Source organism: Arabidopsis thaliana, chromosome 4 (assembly GCF_000001735.4).
Source record: "Arabidopsis thaliana chromosome 4, partial sequence".
NCBI lineage: Eukaryota > Viridiplantae > Streptophyta > Magnoliopsida > Brassicales > Brassicaceae > Arabidopsis > Arabidopsis thaliana.
The window spans coordinates 5,499,032-5,521,037 of record NC_003075.7 but is presented as its reverse complement, the minus strand read 5'-3'; the positions used below and the strand labels follow the sequence as shown (position 1 = coordinate 5,521,037).

The 22,006-nt window shown below is 32.5% G+C and overlaps 3 protein-coding genes and 1 pseudogene across 5 annotated transcripts; 2 read left to right on the top strand and 2 right to left on the bottom strand.

Moving 5' to 3' along the window:
* Positions 1 to 5,361: 5,361 nt before the first annotated feature.
* On the top strand, positions 5,362 to 6,540 carry AT4G08645 (annotated as a pseudogene). Its single transcript has one exon.
* A 323-nt stretch (positions 6,541 to 6,863) lies between these two features.
* Positions 6,864 to 7,725, bottom strand: AT4G08640 (ATP binding protein; the record flags this gene model as incomplete). Its single annotated transcript, NM_116933.2, has 4 exons — positions 6,864 to 6,976; positions 7,112 to 7,245; positions 7,335 to 7,468; positions 7,591 to 7,725. 4 exons carry the CDS (start codon positions 7,723 to 7,725, stop codon positions 6,864 to 6,866), a joined length of 516 nt encoding a protein of 171 aa, NP_192604.2.
* Positions 7,726 to 8,991: 1,266 nt separating this feature from the next.
* AT4G08630 (fas-binding factor-like protein) lies at positions 8,992 to 14,229 on the top strand. Of its 2 annotated transcripts, none has more exons than NM_001340602.1 (21): positions 8,992 to 9,381; positions 9,471 to 9,626; positions 9,707 to 9,862; positions 9,960 to 10,112; positions 10,272 to 10,421; positions 10,778 to 11,118; positions 11,205 to 11,283; positions 11,363 to 11,404; positions 11,586 to 11,648; positions 11,737 to 11,786; positions 11,863 to 11,890; positions 12,202 to 12,276; positions 12,351 to 12,461; positions 12,553 to 12,613; positions 12,766 to 12,879; positions 12,976 to 13,097; positions 13,207 to 13,276; positions 13,362 to 13,403; positions 13,572 to 13,612; positions 13,686 to 13,812; positions 13,925 to 14,229. In NM_001340602.1, exons 1-21 carry the CDS (start codon positions 9,079 to 9,081, stop codon positions 14,038 to 14,040), a joined length of 2,400 nt encoding a protein of 799 aa, NP_001329838.1. In that variant the 5' UTR covers positions 8,992 to 9,078; the 3' UTR covers positions 14,041 to 14,229. The 2 variants fall into 2 exon arrangements, with proteins under 2 accessions (NP_001329838.1, NP_001319885.1); NM_001340601.1 differs by having other exon boundaries at positions 11,202 to 11,283; positions 13,925 to 14,221.
* Positions 14,230 to 14,724: 495 nt separating this feature from the next.
* On the bottom strand, positions 14,725 to 20,725 carry SULTR1;1 (sulfate transporter 1;1). The gene is made up of 13 exons (NM_116931.3): positions 20,668 to 20,725; positions 20,253 to 20,578; positions 20,106 to 20,154; positions 19,618 to 20,000; positions 19,454 to 19,519; positions 19,252 to 19,365; positions 19,022 to 19,138; positions 18,802 to 18,928; positions 18,389 to 18,675; positions 18,105 to 18,295; positions 17,256 to 17,341; positions 17,074 to 17,150; positions 14,725 to 15,202 (listed from the first exon to the last, which is right to left on the bottom strand). Exons 2-13 carry the CDS (start codon positions 20,556 to 20,558, stop codon positions 15,056 to 15,058), a joined length of 1,950 nt encoding a protein of 649 aa, NP_192602.1. The 5' UTR covers positions 20,559 to 20,578; positions 20,668 to 20,725; the 3' UTR covers positions 14,725 to 15,055.
* Between the last annotated feature and the right edge of the window lie 1,281 nt (positions 20,726 to 22,006).

The following is a 22,006-nucleotide window of genomic DNA, read 5'->3' as shown; positions in this document are numbered from 1 at the left end:
ACGGAATAGGGTGAAGAGTTCGTTCCCTATCGAGAGAGAAAGAAAGAGAGAGTTTTTTTTTCCGCCGATGAACAGTAAGAAACCGAAACGTTTGTGCATTTTGGAGTTGATTAATGACGTGGATTATATTAATGACATGGATTGATGACATGTATAATCACTGTTTTTTCATTTAATTTTAGTTAAAACGAATTAAATAATAATAATTAATTATAACTAATCAGGAATGTTAATTGTAATTACACAACTACTGAAAACATGTGAGTAATAAAAAAAAAATGTATTCTGTTTCTTTTTTTTTTTTTTTTTTTAATTCATAATTTTCCATTCAACTAAAAACATATAATGACAAAAGCCCAAATAAAAACCACAGGCCCAAGACAGGAGAACAAACCTGCTCCTGCAAGAAACAAAAGGGAAGACGAAACCTGCAACACTGGAAAACCAAAACAAACATCCCTGAACTAGAAAAGAGAAAACCAAGTTCCTAGCAAGGACAGAGCGTTAGGGAGATGCGCCGTGCTGCGAGACAAAGGATCCAGACGAGCGCGAATGGTGAGCTGGATGTCCTTCAAGATAGACTCAGTAGAGCGAGAGACGCCGGAGTGGAGACGTTGGTTTCTTTCTCTCCAAATTGCATAAACACAAGCCTGAAAGGCAAGCCTGATAATGAGACAAATATTTTTATCCCTTGAGGGAGATAAAAGCCAGATAAGACAGTCCATTAACTGGGCAGGAGGATTAAGGTTGGTTGAGGCTGTAAAAAACCTCCAATTGTGTTCTATTCTAGAAATAAACATATAATTGTGTTCTATCTTAGGAATTATTTCTAAAATAAATTATGCATCCTGAAATCGTTTTCTAACTTTGATAGCATATCGTGCGTAGCATGAAACGACCAAATACTGAAACACATACACTAACAATTTGATGGAAATTTACAGGTACCCATTTCTCCACTATTTTTGGAGTTATGCATGTATAATACATCTTTATTACTTTATAATCTTTGATACATGAATGAAGTTCACCTTTTTGAAAAAAAGATTGTGACTTATTTTATAATCAGTACTGCTGTGCTGGCTGGACCGGCCCAAAGACTAATCATGTCTAAAGCCCAATAAAATTTGATGTCCATTTACAATCAATAAACATAGAAAATAGTTAATGTTTTCGGTTGCCAAGGATCGAACCATCCACCGTCTACCTATAAGACGTTTCTGTAAATATTGTTCTCTTTAAAATTGATATAAAATTTGCTGCCTAAAACATTTGCTTGCTGAGCTTTAGGTCTGGACCAACCCTGAGTATTGGAAAGGCAAATGAAAAATTCGAAGACCACCGTCCGTAAATCATCGTCTAGGCTCTAGTTCGAGTAACCATTAAATTTTGAGCAAGCCAAATTTGACATTAGTTTAGAGAATTTCAAAATTTTTAACGTGAGTTAACGCGTTTCAAATGAGATGGTTCACTGTTTTAAAACTCGTAACTAAAATAATCGGTGCCTTAGACTGAAACCTATTTCGTTCATGCTAGCTAGATTGTGTACATAATCGTTTGTGTTACCAATTTAAAAAATGATTCTGAGGAATAGTAGGAAAACATGTTGGTGCCCCGGCCCAACTTGTTCGTGTACTTGAGTCATTGAGTACTTTAATTTCTAATGTTCACTTATGTTTTCATCACGTAGATAGAAACGTTAATCAGAAAATTTTGTGACTTTCTATTAGTAGGCCTAATTATTAGTTAGTTGTAGTATAATATTATTGTTTAGTTGGTCATAGCTATGGTTAACGTTTGGTTAATCAATCTTATTAATGTCAATCTTATGCCAGAGAACAATGATGGATGTATATACCCTCCTAAGCGGCTTTATGAACAGTATCTAGCTGTCAGCTAGTCACTCAAATCTTAATCTATTTTTAAAAATGCCAATTAGTAAATTAAAAATATGATTAACTATTTAGGTTGATGCAGATAATATCTGATATGTTATATAGATTGATATGAGACTCTTGTGTTGACCTTCTCTTGGTTTCTTAGTTTTTCTTTTTGTTTTTATACAACAATTGGATTGACAAATTCCAACCTATCATCAATCCCTATAATGCATGATAACACGATTTATTGGAGTCGAATCATATACATGAAAGTTGGCCAACTCTCTCCATATTAATGACACATTATTACAGTAGAGAGAGCCACATATTATTCTAAATTTAAATTATTTAAAAATTAATAAAAGTTAGTGATGAAAAATTAAAATTCTCACATTGCATTAAACCATACATCAATCCCACTCTTAATGGGAATTTAATGAAAAAAACCCTCAATTTTGGCCAGATCCATTTTTAAACCCTAAACTATGTTTTTAGTAAAACAAATCCTGAACTAAAACCTGTTAATAAACTTAAGAATTAAATATTAATGGGATATTAATTTCCAAAAAAAAAAACAATGAGACATTTGTATTTAGCGCAAAAACCACATGATGTTCTTTAAAACTGTTTTGAATTTATTACAAAAAAATGTTCTAAATGATTTTGAATTGCTTAATTAGTTTGGATTTTAGAAGCTGAAAGAAAGACACAACAACTTAAAATAATCCAAAGAGTCATGCTTAAATAAATCCAACCAACATAACTATCGAAGCTGTTGCAACACAACAATATTTGTCACAAAAAAAAACAATCGTTTCAGAGGGACAAAATATTCTAAAGTAAAGACTTGTCAAGCATTAACTTTGAAGAGAAGATTGTATTGGCTGAGTGATAGGGTTCTCTTCATCCATTGTTTTCTGTTTTTTCCTTGGTCGTCTTTGAGGTTTCTTGGGTGGTTTTGGCACTGCTTTACGCTTGCATGAACGTTTGTTGTGTCCGACTTGTTGACAGTTGCTGCAAGTCTAAATATGCAAAGATTAAATTAAATAATTTGAAAAGGAAGATCTTGTGAAACATAATTCATTGTTCTCTATTTTACCATTTGAACTTTTTCACGTGTATAAGGAACTTTTTGAGGTGGACGATCTTCAGTTGGATCACGGATTCTGTCATTGTTCTTTGGTCGATTTTTGGAAATTAATATCCCATTAATATTTAATTACTGTGGGGTTAAGTTTATTAACAGGTTTTAGTTCAGGGTTTGTTTTACTAAAAACATAGTTCAGGATTTAAAAATGGATCTGGCCAAAGTTGAGGGTTTTTTTCATTAAATTCCCACTCTTAATTAACTATCTTCAAAATAAAAGAAAAAAATACAAATCATATGAATGTATAAAACACTACTTTTCTTCTACTTTTTCTATTTTGCTATTCTTTTATAGTCATTACCCGGTATTTGTAGCTTAGTTGCTTGGTAGTTAACCTTTTTTAGTTTAGTATTTTAACTTAGTCTTTTCTTATTATTACATTTTTTTGGTGTACATGATATATGATTTCTTTTTTGTGCCTTATGATAAACCGATAACATTAATAATGACATACACGTTTTTCAAGTAAGGTTTTTTGAGATCTTAGATATACCAAAGAATTCAATACAAGACACTTTCTCCAACATGGGTATATGCAAATGCAAAGAGAGATACCTAAAAGTGTTGACTTAAATGACTCTTTAATTATTATTATTTTTCTCTTCCTTATGAAACTTTTGAAGTAAATGAGTAGTTAGTTATACCTTTGTTATTCAAATTATTACAATTCAATATTTAGTCATGAGCTTATCATGATGTGATCAGAGTACTAGATTAGGAGAATACATGGAACAAGGAATAGTTTGCTTATAATCAAGTTAGACAAGTTTCAAACCACATAAATAACATAATTGCATACTATTGTATTATATATTGTTGTTGTAAGTATTTCATGATAGTTAAAAAAGAATAGAAACTTGAATATATAGATAAGAAGATTTATACATGAAAAGTATAATCGATTTTTTAATCGAAGGTAAATTTAACTATAAAAAGTATTATTATAGAAAATGAATATAAATTTATCAACTACATAATAACATACACAAATATAAACATAAACTAGTAATAAAATAGTTAGAATATAATTATTTTAAAACCATTTTCAAAATAACAACTCATGCGTAGCGTGGGTACACTCCTAGTTCCAGTAAAAGAAGCTGTAGAAATAGACAATTAATTAGCCATTTGATTATAGGCACTTTCCCGATGTGTTAAGTATAGTTTAGAGCATCTCCATCAATGAGAAACCCAAATAGTTTCTCAAACAAAAAAAAAAATAATATTTTATTATAATTTGATTTTATGATTAAATTTTATTTTAATTAAAAAATTAAACCAATGGTAAGAAGAAAAATATCATGATGAGTTGTAGAGAGTATCTCAAAGTTTTCTACACTCTCTCTTTCATTTTAATAATTTTTTATTTTTAATTGTGAGAAAATCTCAATGGAGATGGTCTTAATACTATAACATAGTTGGCTTAACCATCCATAATAATTATAAACTCTTTTAGAAATTTTTGGAATATTCAGACCAGTGGCGGATCCATGAAAACAATTTATGTAGGGCACAATAACATATGATTAATGATATTTGATTTACATAATAATCATATTAAGAACTATTTTATAATATTAAATTAATTATACATTGTCACCCTTAATATATTTTTAAATTGACATCGCCAAACACACTATTTTTAATTAGAAAGATGCATAGTTAGAAGTACAACTCACTACAAAAATGTAACTTATATATATATATATATATATATATATATATATATAATATTATTTATATTTACTTGAAACTTTAAATATTAAATTGACTAGAACATGATATAGCATTGTTTACTAATTCCCTAGTTTTTATTATCATTTTTAATTAAAATGTAGGTATACTTTACAATAGTTATGACTTCAAATTTGTTAAAGTTAAACTAGAATTACAAAAATAAAAATAGAACTGAAAAAGAATACTTTTATTTTTGTTTATTTTCAGCAGAACATAGTTTTACTTTAAAAAACGATAACAATGAATAAGAAAAATGCATCTAATTACATGAAGACGCTAAACAAGAATGTGGAAAACAAATATAAAATAAAGAGAATAAAAGCCAAAAACATTGTACACAGGGGTATCGAACACTGCATCTAAGATGTGGCATAGGGCACTTATTGCTAAATGATGTAAAAGATATAACCAATCAATTGTTACTAGCTAAAGTTTAAGAAGTAGTATGGGGAACGTGCCCTATCTCATGCTAATGTAGATCCGCCCCTGATTCAGACACAAGGATTCCAAGTCATATAGATCAAATCAAGAATCAAACTAAATTTCAAATAGATATCAAGTTGAATTATTATTTTTATAGTTAGATTATGGAAACTGATGTAAAATTCAAATGTTATATGAAGAAAATGAAAGGTAGTTAGAAAAGGTGATGCCAGTAAATTTTCACACTTGGTGTCAGTATGGATTAGTTACTCAATTTCATTTGATGACATCTTTTCCTGAAAAGAATCTCTTGATTTGTTACAATTAAGCTATCATTGAATTACACTGGCAAATTTGAATTTTTTATTTGGACTAGCCTATCATTTTATCATAGTTGTTGCCAATCTTATGTGTATTAATATACAAGATTTGTTTTGAAGTTAGATAATCCTTGTACAATTTTATTATGGTATGCATCCCATCCTAATTTGTGCATCCCCAGCTTCGACTTGCAGAAGATAAGTGTGAAGAATCAGATGCTAGAGCTAAGCAACTTGAGAAACAGGTATGCAGGTGGTTCATGCCTCAGTATATCATACAAATCTCTTCTTACGTACTGTTTATATTGTTTCATTACCTCGAGATTTTATCACATTTGTAAACTCAAAACCGATTTTTATTAGGTTGAAATCCTTGGAGAAGGTGTTACTATGAACGCACGTCTTTAAAGCAGGTAAGCTTCCGTTCTATTTAAATTCTGGATAACCTTTGACAAAAATTTAATTCTGTGAATGTGTTTCTTGCTTCAGAGAGAGGTTAGTGTCTTATCATTTATCTACATGGTCTCATACATTATTTTTTTATTATAAAGTTCCATGAGGCTTTATGATTCTAGTTTAGATCTTGGCCTATAAAAAAGTAGCATAATCCATAGAACCAAATTCTTTTCAGGCTGCTTTGAGAGTTGCATCACAAAATCATGGAGGAAGGAGGGTAGATGTTTTGGCTCTTCACACAGAAGCTGAGGTACTTCAAGTTTTGATATGTTGTTGTTCTTACGGGTATTTGTACTAACACCTTAGATCTTGGAATCGTTTTAGATTGCTAGGGAGGAGGCAACATCTTCGTTAGAGCACCTTTATAAAGTTGAATTCGAGCTTAACTCTCTTAAGACCGTGACTAATAGATTGATATTGACTCGAGAGGAGTATTTTTAAAGGTTCATACTTTTTGTTTCCATCTAGTGTATTTTTTAAATCGATAGTTTCTCATCTGGAGCTCTCTTTAGGAAGAGATTGTTCTGAAGAGGTGCTGGCTTTTACGTTATTGGGGCTTATGCGTTAGACATGGTTGTACATTGCTTTCTTACACATTATAATCTATAAATATATAAACTTTGATAATGTATTCCGTCTATTTTTGAGACATGACAAAAAAATGCCTCATGATCCTTTATACAGAGCAAATACTTCAAAAATGTCTCTTAAATAATCATCTAATAACAGACCTCTGCTTCTAAAAAAGGATAGAGTCGACAAAAAGAGTTCACATGTTAAGATTTTTTTACCTTTAGTGAAGACAGCTCCCGCAAACCTTTTAAGAACAATAATCTCTACATTACTCTAAGTCATTCATTACATGATAAAAAGAAACACATCAATTATCTGATCTAGTTTCAATCCTTCTTTTTCTCAGCCTGGAGCTTACTCTTAAACTTCTCTGCTTTCTTCTGAGAGGCTCTCTCAGCCCTCTCTGCATCTCTCTCTGCCTTCTTTACAGCTCTCTTGGCTACAGACAAGAATAACTAATTCAGTAAATATACAAGTATTAAATTGTATGTATTGATTCCATGAGTAATGTAGCTTTGTTGTTTGGTTAAGACTTTCCATTTCGTTCCACACAAAGTGATTGTTGAGGAATTACCAATCTCTGATAATGATGTAGAATCCATGTATCCAAGATGATGAGGTTGGAAATGCTGAGATGAATCAATTGCACCAACTATTGAACATAAACTGTTAATATCAATGTCAGAAGAAATCTGTAGAACCATTATCCTAAAAAAAATGGTATTGCCAACACTGTATTTATCAAAAGGTTCAGAAAAAATGATTCAAAGTAGGTTCAAATGTTAGAGATTACTTACTTGTAAATTTTGCAGAAACGTAGTGTCATTTCACAAATTGATGACCGACTAACAATAACTTTTACATTGGAAAAAGCAATATCTTTAACCAAAGTCTCAAGCATGGCTTCCTTTGACTTTCCAAAGTTATGTACCTAGAAGACTAGAACCCAAAATAAAGGAGAAAAATAGTCAACAATTAAAAACACAACCATCCTTGAGAAAGACAGTTACAAAGGATGCCATGTTATGCAAGATTTGTTCAACCTGGTCTCACCTTTGCATTTTTCAAAGGATGCCTAATGTTACCTACATCGTCACTTTTAAAGACGATACCACAGACAACGCAAGATTTGCGAGAGTCTACTCCCAATATCTTGGCAACATGGACATCATCAATGTTCATGGTCATTGCATTCGTTAGGACTTAAGAGCATACCTGTAAACAGATGAACCATTCTATTGCAATAACACTGAAGAAATGAGAAATAATAAAAAAAATCTTACATGAATAAAATACCTCAAGTACTAAAGAATTTAAACTTTTTTGGTTAAACTGCTTGCTAGTTATCATCCTCATTCGGGAAAGAAAAGTCTCTTGCACAACCATAGTCTCTCAGATATCTTAACTTGTTCTTGAAGTATCTCAAGAGCCTACCGAACAAAAAAACAAATATGATATTTATGTTTTAACTCTAGAAATAATAAATAGTAATAAGGACGCATCATTCACCTTTTCCAAGGATTTTGTATATCCCGAAATGTTATCAGTCTCATCTCTTTCAAAGAATCTTTATGGTTGAGAATTGATCTAGCAAAAGGAATGGCTAAATCATCTCTTTCATCTTTCTGCTGCTTAGAGGCTATTTCGGATATGATAAAAAGCTCATCTATCTTATTAAGGATTGATGTTGCCAAGCATAAAAACAACACAGAGATAAGTTACACTTACGTATTACAAAGAGAGCAAAAGTTAGAGATATCAAGTAATAAATGAAAAAATATGTATTGCCTAATAAGTAATTAATAATTTAATAAGAAATAAAAACTATATGAAAAATATTTTTTATCATACAACATATGCTATAATCACTGATCATAAGTCATAACTAGAAATATAAATTTCTATATGCCGTTGTGGTAGACGAAACAATTACGAGCTAACTATCAAATCAAATAATATATCTCTTAGTTACTTGATTTTCCTTTTTCTATTTTACAAACCGTGAGAAAACTTTAAAAACTGTACCTAAACCATAAACAAAAAGATGATAATGCTATTATAATTGGAAAAGGGTACTTTGGATAATTATTACACAATCGTGGGATGAAAACTATAAAATAAATAAATTTAGGTACTATCGATAACAATAATAAATTATTGGGGATGAAAGTATAAATAATTAAAGAAGAAACTGTTCTCAATCCGACCGTTGAAAGCCACTCGCAATTTCTGGCTAAATGACCGAAGATCAGTCAGAGAGAGAAATATGTGCTGCCATAAATGGCAAATTTATTCATTGCTTTTTCTTTTGAAACATTCTTTGAGATTTCTGTTGAATCTAATTTTGTAAGGTTCTGTTTAATTCACGCATTTAATTCTTTTTCCATTTTTCTGGATTTCACTTTTCTGTGATTTCCAAAATTTTGACAAATTTGGTAACTATTTTTTTAATTCAATGTGTGGAATTTTTAGTTCCAATCAAACTGCCATTGATGTGAATGTGATGATGAAAATCAATGTGCTTAATTTTTGTAGTTGACGATGAGAAACACGAGACCTATTCATGTTAGGAATAAGAGTACGGAACCAGGAACACCATCTTCGCCTATGATGACGTCTCCTCTAATGCATCGTCATACACGTTCAGGATCAAATGCTGGGCCAGCTTCGAATGCTAAGAAAGCTCAGACAAAAGCAGCTGCTCAGAGACTTGCGGCTGTGATGTCAAATCAAACAGGGGACGAGGAAGATAGTGATGAAGACCTTTCCTTTGACTATAATGCTATCGGAACAGGGAGCATTGGACTCGCAGCTGGAAGATCTCATCCTTCTCGCTCTCCTGTGGTAATTAAAATTAACAGACTCACTTTTTCACTGTAATGAGGGTTTTGCAATGTAGGGATTTTATGTGATAGTGTTTTCTGGACTGACAGATTAGGAATCCTATGGCAAGGCGTCAACAGATGGCAACTCCACAGTTAGTTGATGAGGACAATGAGGATGATGATTTTTCAGTGGATGTAACGAGCAGTAGACCAAGTATTGGACTTCCTGGTGGAAGAGCAATGAGACCTCAGTCTCCTGTGATGGTCAGTCTAGTTTTAAGTTCTTTTGCCTGCCAAGTGTATCTTGGTTTCAGCTTTCATATGTTGTTACTCTTTTGGTGCAGACTAAGATTGCACCTCCGAGACGTACACAACCAACAAACGAAGGAAATAAGAATGACGGTAATGATGATGATGATGTTGTTTCTATAGATTATACAATTGGTAGACCAAGTATTGGGCTTGGAAGTGGGAGGGCTATGCGGCCACAATCTTCTATGGTATTGATCGACTCTTGAAACTTGTTGTTTCTAGGTTTTTATTATTATTTTCATATTTTAACTATTTCTCAAAATTTCAATATTTTGGAAAGCACAGAACAAAACCCAACCACAAGGGCGTCCGGTGATGGCAGCTCATCAGCGAGCAGATGAGGATAACGAAGATGATGAGACTCCATATGTTTATACAAGCAGCATTCCAAGTGTAGGACTTCCTGGTGGAAGGGCTGCACGGTCACGTTCTCCTCTGGTAATTAGTTTGTTAAACACACTCATTTTGAATCTTGTACTTGTATATCAGCTATAAGAATGTTGAGAGTCATGTTGCTAGTAGTGAAATTTTTGATATCCTTACTGTTCTTGCTAGTTATTATTCGTTAAACTTGATATTTCACTTTGTGTATTACAGACTAAAAACCCTCCACTGAGGCATCCACATGCAGTAGCTCAGCCACCATCCAATGGAGAAAGTGATGTTGATTATGATGAGTCGTATACTAGTGGCATGCCAAGCATTGGACTTGCAGGTGGACGATCAATGAGACCTCGCACTCCTTTGGTAATTTTAGTTCGTAGCTATTCTGTCTCACATTGATACTTTCTCTATTTGAACTTAGTCTCTATAATGTCCCCTCTAATATGAATCCTGAACTAGTACATGTTTTACTACAATGATATTTTGCTAGCTTTTCAGAAATCTGTCATTCAAGAACAGGTTTTATATTCCAAAATATCATAGTACTAGAAAATTGTTTATTGGTGTTTTGAAGTTTGTAAAAGTTTTATCAGCATTAACCATGAAAGAAGAGTGTGTAGTTAACGTTTTTGAGTATATACATCAGCATTAACTTTATCACGCCTCAAAGTGTTTTGTTGCTTTTACGTCTTCTAAAACTTCCTTTAATTTTCCATTAGTCAATTCGTACTAAGGAACAACCTCAGACCGGACTTCCAACTTCAGGTAGCCGATCTTCATTATATGAGGATTCCACAGAATCTTCAGCTATGTCAACTTTGACGCATCCATCTCAGACAACAAACCAAGTGGAGCAATCTCCATCTGCTCGTTCTGCAATCTCTAACAAATCATCCCAGTCTCTCAGTGCTATGGACCAACCTCCATCAGCTCGTTCATCTTTCAATGGTCGTCCAATAAGGACAGCTCCTTTAATGCCATCTTCTGTGCCTATATCACTCAAACCAGTGACTCCTGCATTTCAATCTAACACGCCAACCAATCTTCGAAAAGATAAAAGGTAACTAGCCATCATTCTTCACATTCACCTACTCATTTATTGTCAGTGTGACCTTAATTAGTCTAGTGATTTCTGTCTATTAGCAGGTTTTCCATGGATTTGGGAAGCTCAGGCAACTTAAGAGAGTTAGGGAGCCAACGTTCTACTTCAGCTTTGCAAGATGAGGTTTGACTTCTCTAGCTCATGCCTTTTATATTTTAGATTTCTTAAGTTCATAAATTTTTGACTTTTCGTTTCATTTCAGGTTGATATGCTACAGGAAGAAAATGAAAGTTTGTTAGAAAAGGTGATGCCAGTAAATTTTCACAGTTGGTGTCAGTATGCATTACATTCTTTGTGAAGTTAGATAATCCTATCTAAATTTTTTGTCATGGTTGTTGGCTTGTTGCTAAGATTCTTTGTAAAGTTAGATAATCCTTGTACAATTTATTATGGTTTGCATCCCATCCTAATTTGTGCATCCCCAGCTTCGACTTGCAGAAGATAAATGTGAAGAGGCTGATGCAAGAGCTAAGCAACTTGAGAAACAGGTAAACATGTGGTTCTTACATACAATTTATATTGTTTCATTGCCTCGAGCTTTAACACTTCTCCAAACTCAAAGCCGCTTTTGGTTAGGTTGAAATCCTTGGAGAAGGTGTTACTATGGACGCACGTCTTTTAAGCAGGCAAGCATCAGTTCTTTTTAACTTTTGGGTGACCTTTGACAGATTTCTAATTTTGTGAATGTGTTGCTTGCTTCAGAAAAGAGGCAGCTCTACAACAGAGAGAGGTCAGTGTCTTATCATTTATCTGCAGGTCTCATATATTACTTTTGGCTAATAAAGTTCCAATACTTATGTATGCCAACCATTATGCGTTTCATTATTGGCGATGTCTGCAAATTCTAACAAAGTGTCCAAATCTGAACTGAGTAACTTGCCTCATCGTTTTTTTAATTGAGCTTATTCTCCAACTCTGTACATGTGAAGGCACTTTTTCAGGGTAGATTGTTTTGACAGCTGACTCATGTACTTTATGATTCTAGTTTAGATCTTGACATATGAAAAAGTAGAATAATAAACATAACCAATTTCTTCTCAGGCTGCTTTGAGAATTGCATCACAAAATCATGGAGGAAAGAGGGAAGATGTTTCGGCTCTTCACACAGAAGCTGAGGTACTTCAAGTTTTGGTATTTTGGTGTTCTAACTTGTATTTGTACTAACATTTTAGATCTTGGATTGGATTTAGATTGCTAGGGAGGAGGCAGCATCTTCATTGGACCAGCTTCATGAAGTTGAATTAGAGCTTAACTCTCTTAAGACCGTGACCAAGAGATTGATATTGACTCAGGAGGAGATGGTACGCTATGATTGCTAAAGATTCATACTTTTCGTTTCTATCTAGTATTTTCTTAAGTCGATACCTTCTCATTTGTAGCTCTTTATCTTAGGAAGAGGTTGTTCTGAAGAGGTGCTGGCTTTCACGATATTGGGGCTTATGCGTTAGACATGGTATTACATTGCTTTCCTACACATTATAATCTATAAATTTATAAACGAATAAGATCGAGTGACGTAAAACAGAAAGTTACACTAACAATATTGTTAAAGCTTCTCTAAATATCGTACATAATGAGCTAAAATTGGGTGAAATATTGTGGCAGGCATTCAACCGGACATTGCAGGAGGAAAACACGAATACTGGTCATCATTTGCACCTCTTCCTCTAGAGATTGTTCTTTCTGCAGGACAAAGAGCAAGGGACGGAGTTTCACAATGTAATATTTTTCATCTTGCTGCAGAAATTTCACTAGAACTGTTTGGAATTGTTCTGACTTCACTTGTTCTTACCCTCTGGTCTCCTCACCAAGCAGCTAATAACACTTATGGCGAAAGAGAAAAATCATTGCAAAACTTGCAAGAAACTTCTGGGGAAGGAAATCTCGAAAACATGATATGGGTCGAGAAAGGTTTGCGGGAGCTGGCTTCACTAAAGGTGAATAATCTTAACATTCTCATGTGAACTCTTCTCTATCCTTTTTTAGAATCAGAGTTCTGTTATTCAAGAGACAGATTTGAAGTATGATTCTTTGCGTTGTCTAAAGGTTCAGGAGGCAGTTGCATTTGTCATGGCTCAAAATAGACGGAACACATCATCAAAGTTTTTTGTTTCAGGTGATAACCAAATATCTAAGCTTAAGCCATGCTTAAATTTGAATATTTTCCTAATTCATGTTTTCTTTTCTTGAACAATTCATAGACGAAGTGAAAATGCCAATGGATGGACAATTTGAAGCCTTTGGTAAGTCAATAATTTGTACATTATGATCTGTTCTCGTTGATCATTATCACACCAAGTACTGATGTGATGTGATGAGACCCTACTCAAGGTCATTCATTACATGATAAGGAAGCCCCTGAAATTCTGCCCTCAAAACATTCTTTCTGCATTTTGGTTTTTCCTTTTCAGAGTTGAGCGACGAAGAAGTTGAAGATGTGAATTTTAAACAGGTAAAGAAAAACAGATCAATTCTCTGTTTCCATTAGCTGTCATATGGTCATCTCACTGTAGCTTTGGATATAGGCCTGGCTTTCATATTTCTGGAGAAGAGCTAAAAACCATGAAATCGAATCTGATCTAGTAGATGAGCGACTCCAGTATTGGATAAACCAAGGGACTCGATCTGCCACATCACAAGATGCTGTCGATGGTACGCTCTAAACTCACTCTCATTGTTAACGAGATGTATCCAAGAAAAAAGAGTTTTAATTATGTGTTTTTATCTATGAAACGGCTTGGTATATAATGGGTGTGAAATGCAGTTGAAAGAGGGCTTATGGAGCTGAGGAAGCTGAACATAGAGTCACAGTTATGGCAAAAATCAAGGAAAGGGCTTGACCATGAATCTAACCCTTCTCATCTTGAACTTTCCTTCTGATTCCTCGCTTCTTCTCTAAAAAGAAAAAAACTATTTATTTTTCTCATCTTTTTCATTTTCAACTGATTTTAGGAGAGTTGATTATTAGACATGTGATGTTTAAAAATTTTAAATGTTATTCTTTTCAATTCTGTATTTGAACTTGAAAGCCTTATTACAAGCTGATCTAATTTGTTGTTCTAATTTTAAAATCAATCTTCTTCTGAAATGTAAAGTTCTAAAGTGCTATTCAATAATCAATAGTGTGTAATTCTTTTTAGTTAAAATTATAAAATGTGGGAGACAATTGTCTCTCCTTTGCCCACCAAAAAGAATAAAATTAAAATTCCTAAAGTGCTATTCATATAATTATTTATATTTCTCTCTCATATTGTACAAGTGTATATTTTGTTTGGTAATAGAACCAATTTTCATTGTGAATTCGTTGAAAATTGATTTTTAACCATAAATCATCAGCATTGAGTACCAAAAGTAATTTCCATTCACTTGAAATAAAATTGAACCAAGACGATCCGGTTTGAATGTCAGAGTTAGAGAGATTAAGGTTATTATGACTGTTTAAGAAATTAAGTCGCATATCAGAAATAATACAAAACTATTTAAAAATAAAGATTGTGGAAACTGATGTAAAATTCAAATGGATTATGTAATTGAGGTCTTTGGTTAGATAGATAAACACATCTGGCATATATATATATATATAATATTTGGATGAAATAACACAATTGTTAATATAAGTTGAAAATACAATTTATTCATCATCTCAAACGAAACACAAATCACGAGAAAATAACATTTGAAAGATTAAAAAATAAAAATAAAAGTCAAACGTTCGACTTTGTTCCCATCTCACCATTGTGTGAACCAAACAAATTCAACAATCATGCATATATTACACACATAATATCATATCATCTCAAAAAAATGAAAATAACCCATAGTTCTTAAATTAGTTTCTTTCATATATATATACACATACATATATGGATGTGTTTATGTATATGAATAGACGATATTAAGTTTGTTGCTCAGCCACTTCCGTAGAACAAACTGCGACCGCGTCGCCAACAGTAAGGAAGATATTTTTCTCTCCAATCTCCTCGACGAACTTTGAAGCATAAAGTTTCTCAATCACCACTGGTCCTGGATTTGCTAGAATCAACTGTTCCATTTCAAGTCAATTAATCAATCAGATTAGTCATTGATATCGTCTAAATATATGATCTCATATTAATGAAGAAAACACACAACTAATTTAAGTAAACATGCTAGACATATATTTTATTTGCTTTATTGTATATATTAAGAATCTTTTTTACTTTAGTCAAATTAATCCAAAAAGACAATTCTCTAAAGTACCACATTTTTAAGTATATATTTCAATATACAATTCTTGTTTTCTTTTAATAATACTAATGAATCAAAATCTCTTTTGAATGGTGAAAATATATACCCTAACTTACAAATAGGAAACCCAACCATAATATTTTAGTTTTATTTGCAATTTATTTTTGTAGAACAAATACTTTTATACAAAATGTGTGGTATTATTATTGAAAACGATAAACTAATGATGAATTTTGTTCAACAAAAAGGGGGGGGGGTGTTGAGTTTTAATGTGTTTAGAGATGATTTAGGTGAGTTTTGGTGAATTAAGAATTTTGTTATCAAAAACTTTTCCACCTCAAACCATGAGAGTTAGATGTTTGAATTTTTTACTAATCACTCAAATTTCGCCTAACTCACCAAAGTTACTTCAAAACCATTACTTAAAATATTTCCAATAATATTGAATTTGATTATATATTTTAAAATTATTAATACAATAACACATGATTTAAAAAGCTTTTTAGAATTCATATTTGAATAATATAGGATTTTTCATTTTAATACAAATCGTTCCAAATCCTATATTACTCTAGGAGCACCTCCAATGGAGAGTTCTCTCAAGAAACTGGCTGAGTTCTTTTGATTAATTTGACCAAAAATAATTCAAAACAGAAAAAAAATGAGAGAGACAACTCTCTTGAGAGAGTTTTTTTTGTTGAGAGAGGCTGTCACGCAGCTGTTTTATTGGCTGCACGTTCTTAAAAATGTTCGTACTTAAATTTTTTTAAATCTTTTTAAGTCCAGTTTTGTTTATATTGCTCAATTTTTTATTTTGTTTTTATTGTGTTTTTAAATTTTAATCTTGTTAAGACATCCAAAATATTTTATTGTTAGCAATTAATTTTCTTACTTTTGATGACTATACATATTATTTAACATATTTATTTTGTTTAGTTTATAGCTTTTTGGATTATGATACATATCCAATATTTAATGTAGAGTAAATTAAATGTTCAATAAATCTGTATATATATGTATATAAATATTCTACAAGTACGCCAACAAATCTTAGAGATTGTTTGGTATTCGAAATCAAGTTTGCGAATGAGAGATGCATTTATTATTGAAAGGTGATTTGGTTGAGTATATATGGAATATATTTCGCAACAATCAAAAAACAACTGATCGTTATTCCGACTTTTGTTGCACATTTTAAAAAAATTGTTTCGAAATAATGTATGTTTAATATTTTATGATTTGCAATAATTATTAAGTTTTATGAAATAAAATAATTTTAAAATAATTTTTTTTTCAGAGAACCCTTGTAAGAGTGCTTACCATTGGAGAATGAAAAAAAAAAAAAAAAAAAAAAACTCTCTAATTCCTTTTATAAAAATTTTAATCATACAAAATGGAAAGAGCCTCTGGAGGGGCTCTCTCTATTGGGATGCTCATAATATTGTGGTATTTTAGGGTACTTCTCAGTCCGAAAATGTATCTCTTAATTAAAAAAATCAATAATTAGCATTCTCACAAGAATTAATTATTAAATTTGTTATTTCATTTATAAAAAGAAAAAAATAGAACGATCTAAAATTCTAGAACAAAATTTATCAAAACTAGTATTGATTGTTTTGTTTATGGCTATAACAAATATAAAATAATCAATTTTAATAAACATTGAGCAGTAGAAGAATTGGTTACCTGAATTTCTTGCTTCTCGAGGCTCTTGAGAAGTTCTTCGATGGAGTGGATACCACTGGTATCGATATCGGTAACCGCTGCTCATATACATTAATACTTCCATCAATAATTTTGTACCATTAAAAATATTTAATACTTAGAATAATTGATATTTTTTTTTGGTTAGAGAAAATTATTCTTACGTGACATCTCAATAATCACAAATCTGATTGCCGGCATGCCATATTCCTTAGCATTTTCTTGCTCCTCTCGCACCCATCTTGATGCCCTGTCACCAAATTTTCAATTATTTCATGACTTATACATATATACATCAAAATCAAAACGTGTTAGCTCATAAAATTGCCCCGACGACTAATTCAATTAATATAAATATAATCGTTGTGTTATGTTAGTGAGGTTTTAGTTTTCTTATGTTCTATTCAGAAAATTAAAATAAAAGTAATAATTTCACAGAAAACGGCATAGTTTACAAAATCATTTACTTTCTACTAGTTATAATTTGTAACATATACAGTAAAAACTCTATAAATTAATACTCGATAAATTAATAAACACGATAAATTAATAAATTTTGTTAGTATCAAGTCGGGCTAATGTATAAATTAACCAAAATCGATAAGATAATAAAATAATATTTTTTTTGAAATCTCTATGTAAGAATGTGATTCCAATAAAATTATTAATTAATACATAAATCTTAAGCATACATTCTAAGATTAATTTTATATGAAACTTTTCTTCAAGCCACAATTGCAACTCTTTTTAGAGTATTAATTTATAGGATAAATATTTCTATAAATTAATAAATATTTTATCCCATAAATTAATAAGTATTAATTTATAGGATAAATTAATAAAATTTCATGGTCCCATCATTATTAATTTATAGAGTTTCTAATGTATTTAAAAAAATGTTTTGTCAGCTTGAATTTAAAAACGTTTTGTTAATAACCAGATTTCAGTTTTGAATTTAAACCTAAATAATAAGTTAGAAAATGTTGATGGATGATGTGTAGATATATATTTACCTTTCTCGGACATAGTTGGAGTTGGAAAAGTAGATGGCCGAGTCAACACGGATGATCAAGATTCCGGGAATTTGGGCAGCGTCCGGATACTGTAGAGTGTTCCGATATACATTCGAATTTGGCAGCTTCCCTAGAACCGTGGTTCTTGGTCTCGTCACTTGAAGCAATATCTTTGCAAAAGAGATCACCACCTATATGAATAGTTTCACCAACAACCAAAAATATAAGTTTGCTTTATATAGATATCTATTGTAGATAACAATCTATTATATAAATGATCTTACAGCGATCAAGAGACCGATCTCAACCGAGATGAAGATGACTCCTAAGAAAGCTCCCATGCAAGCCAAGAAGTCGAGTTTATCGATCCTCCATATGAGAATCGCTGCGTCAATATCGATAAGACCGAGGACAGCCGATATAATGATGGCCGCGAGGATAGCATTTGGAGTGTACTTGAAGAGTGGTGTGATGAACTCTAAGGTTAGAGCTACAACTATGGCCATAACTATGTTTGAAACCGCCGTTTCGACTCCCGCCATGAAGTTCACGGCAGATCGCGAAAACGAACCTATAATTTTTCATAAATGTTCATCAAGATAGAAACTAAAATATCATTCGTTTTGTTTTTTAGAATTATGTTACAAATATTGAAGTTTAACAAAACTCAATAAAATTTAATGTTTTCGTAGCTTACCCGTGGCAATGTAACAAGAGGTCATTGAACCGACGACGTTCATAGTCCCTAGGGCAATCATCTCTTTGTTTCCATCAATTTGATAGTCTTTCATTGCCGCAAATGTTCTTGCAATCGCTACAGCCTCCTGGAGAAGGAAATTATGTTGCCATAATGTCGCGAATGAGACTACACATATATTAAGGAGATCTTACTTAAATTTTATGCATATGTGACTTACCGTTAAGGCGACCATACCCGCAATGCCTCCGATTCGGATTCCTTCGGTGAAATATTTTCCGGAGAAGAAAATCTTATGAACGGAAATCGGATTGATTCCTTGATCTATATGTTTCACCTTCATAGTTTATATCATAAAAATATTGTTGGTAACTATAGTATAATCTATCAAAATATTATTCATCAATCAGGTTTAAAACGTATGTTTATGACATGAATGTGTGAGCTTACAATTTGGACTCCTTGTTTATCAGCACGAAAAATGAAGACAAAGAAGGTAGAGATAATGACTGAAATAAGAGGCGCAATTGCCGGAACCCAAAATAGTTTCCTGTTTCTCTTCCCCTGTAATGAAAATTTTTATATTAGTAAATGGAGATAACAAAGATGCACGTACACATATATATTGGAGATGAAGAAAAAAAAGTGTTACAATGAATTTGGTGACGAGAAGAAAGGTCAAGAAACTGGCGCCAATGACTATAGTTTGCCAATTCCACTGGAGAAATCATGAATAAAACGAAAACGAATATGAGATATTTAAGTATTGAGCCTAGGCTTGGAACTTCTTGATGATTTAGAGTAGTGAAAACGTACCCCATGCTCAGCGTTTTTGAATACGGAGTGCATGACAGAAACAATATCAGTTTTCTTGGTAAATGTTTTGATGCCAAGAAAGCCCTTAAGCTGTTGGAGAGCGATTGTGATGGCTGCTCCTCCCATGAACCCAACCACGGCCGCATGCGACAGAAAGTCTATCAAGAATCCCAACCGTAGAAATCCGAGGCCGGCTTGGAAAATGCCAGCAAAGAAAGTGGCAGTGAAGACAAGTCGGAGATAATCCTCCGGGTTTTTCTTTGGGTCGATCACGGCCTGGCACAAAGTTCCCACAAGAAGAGACACCACAGCGACTGGTCCTATCGCAATATCCCTAGAACTCCCCATGCCCGCGTAAATCAGCGGTGGCACGAAACTCGAATCTACACCAAAAAGCCATGCATTCAAATCTTTGCACACAACTATGGATCTACCACAAATCTCGTAATTGAAAAAAAAAACTTTAGTTTAAATGTTTTAAGACTCACAAAGTCCGTATTTCGGATCGACATTCGCGAGTTTTGCATATCCGATATCCTGTCATCCATAAAAGATAAAAATGGAATATAGATATGGGTTGGCTATAAAAGGAAAGATATGCACCAAAAAGTACGTAGGAGTCTTGAATAGTAAACCTGAGGGATACAAAGACTAGCAATGGTGAGACCGGCGATGAGATCACCTCTAAATTTGCGAAGAGTGTATTCTCTGGCCCACCCGATGATCGGGAAGACAGCCTGGATCCCGAGCAACGCTTTTTTAGCTGGGGTTTGGCCCTTGAAATCCCTAAGCGGAGCATCATGGAAGAAAGTTTCTTCAACCACGGACTTGATGTCCTTTAGTAAACCCGCTTTCGGAGGAGCTAGCACTCTCTGACGAACGACTGGTGGGTTTCTTGCACCGGACCCTCCTCCGTCCGGGGGATTAATAGTCCCGGACATGATTGCTGAAAATTAGTTGCCTGCAATTGTTATCAATAAACATTATTTAAAATATAGAAATGAAGTAATGACTAGCTTCTTAATGTGTTAATGAGGTATAGTTTTAAACCTTAGAGGGAGGGTATTATTATTTGGAGGAACTGTAGATTTTCTTGAGAGATTGGAATGTTGCTGCGTATTTATATAAGTTGTGATATATTTAAAAGTCAACTCTCAAGATCACACAACGTGAATTTCTTTTTATTTTTTTGTAAGATAAAACATGTTGCACTTTGATAAATTCAGCGAAAGCCAACATGATAATACTATTAAACAATATTGAGGTGTATAAATTAATATGGTTTTGTGAGGAATGAAATATCAAAAGGTTGACTTTGGCAATTTATGCGGTGTGAAGATAGGTACGAAAAAAGTTATACATAAAATTACTGTTCCAAAATATTTGATATTTAAGACTTATGCACCTAAATGTTTTTTTTGTTAAAGAACTTATATGCACCTAAATTAAGAAACTATCTAACTTTTAATTTTTATAAATAAATAATTATTTATTATTAGCTAAACATTGTTCGTCAATGATATATAAAACAAATTCGTATTTTTTTTCTTTCTTGTTTGGATGAATAGACCAACACTTAATTTGACACAATAATCTTTTTCCTAAAACATTATTTATTTTGAAACAAAAAGAGTATTTAAGTTGTATATGATATGCATGCAAGAGACTACTATATATTCACGTATATACTACACATCGATATTTGTTGAGGATAACTTTGATCTATTAGGCACCATTCGATCAACCGATTACGACGTGGATGTGGAACATCTTAAAGTATCTCGTTGTCAATAAGCGACAAAATAGCTACTTCCGAGGTAGTACAAAAAAACATAATTACGCTAGTTAAGTAGGCAAGCATGATAACAATTAACAAACCCATGACTATAAAATACACCACAACGTTCAGTAATCTCGTATCCAAACACATGAGGCAAGTAAAGACTATTTTGAATATGGTATTATTGTACCATTCACGATCACTAATTACAAAAGCAATGTACATCTGTTATTAAAATCTTTACTCTGAACTTTTTTTTATACATTTTTGGGTAAATAACATATGTCTCACGAAGTTTCATACAGAACCACAACTACACATATTTTAGATCTTGTTTCCAGTCTTGTATCCTCAATACCAAACCAAAAATCTAGTATAGTAAACCGAATTGCAATCCGATTCGATTTATTCACAACCTAAATTTACTATATAAGTTAAAGAAAATTATAAGAAATGGCAATCATCTTTCAAGTTTGGAAAAACAAAATTGTTGCATGGAAGTCAACTTTTTGCATGGTTCCACCAAAAGTTCATGCACATATTTGTTATTATTTTATTAAATAACATGTTTTAAAATAAAATATCTCAACTATGAGTGATTATAAATAC

What these genes read in the sequence shown, in the direction of transcription:
- AT4G08630 (NM_001340601.1), top strand. Translation starts at nt 9,079, where the DNA reads ATGAGAAACACGAGACCTATTCATGTTAGGAATAAGAGTACGGAACCA. An exon ending in CTAAGCAACTTGAGAAACAG is followed by an intron (nt 11,649 to 11,736) that starts GTAAACATGTGG and finishes GCTTTTGGTTAG; the next exon opens with GTTGAAATCCTTGGAGAAGG. An exon ending in AAGATGTGAATTTTAAACAG is followed by an intron (nt 13,613 to 13,685) that starts GTAAAGAAAAAC and finishes CTTTGGATATAG; the next exon opens with GCCTGGCTTTCATATTTCTG.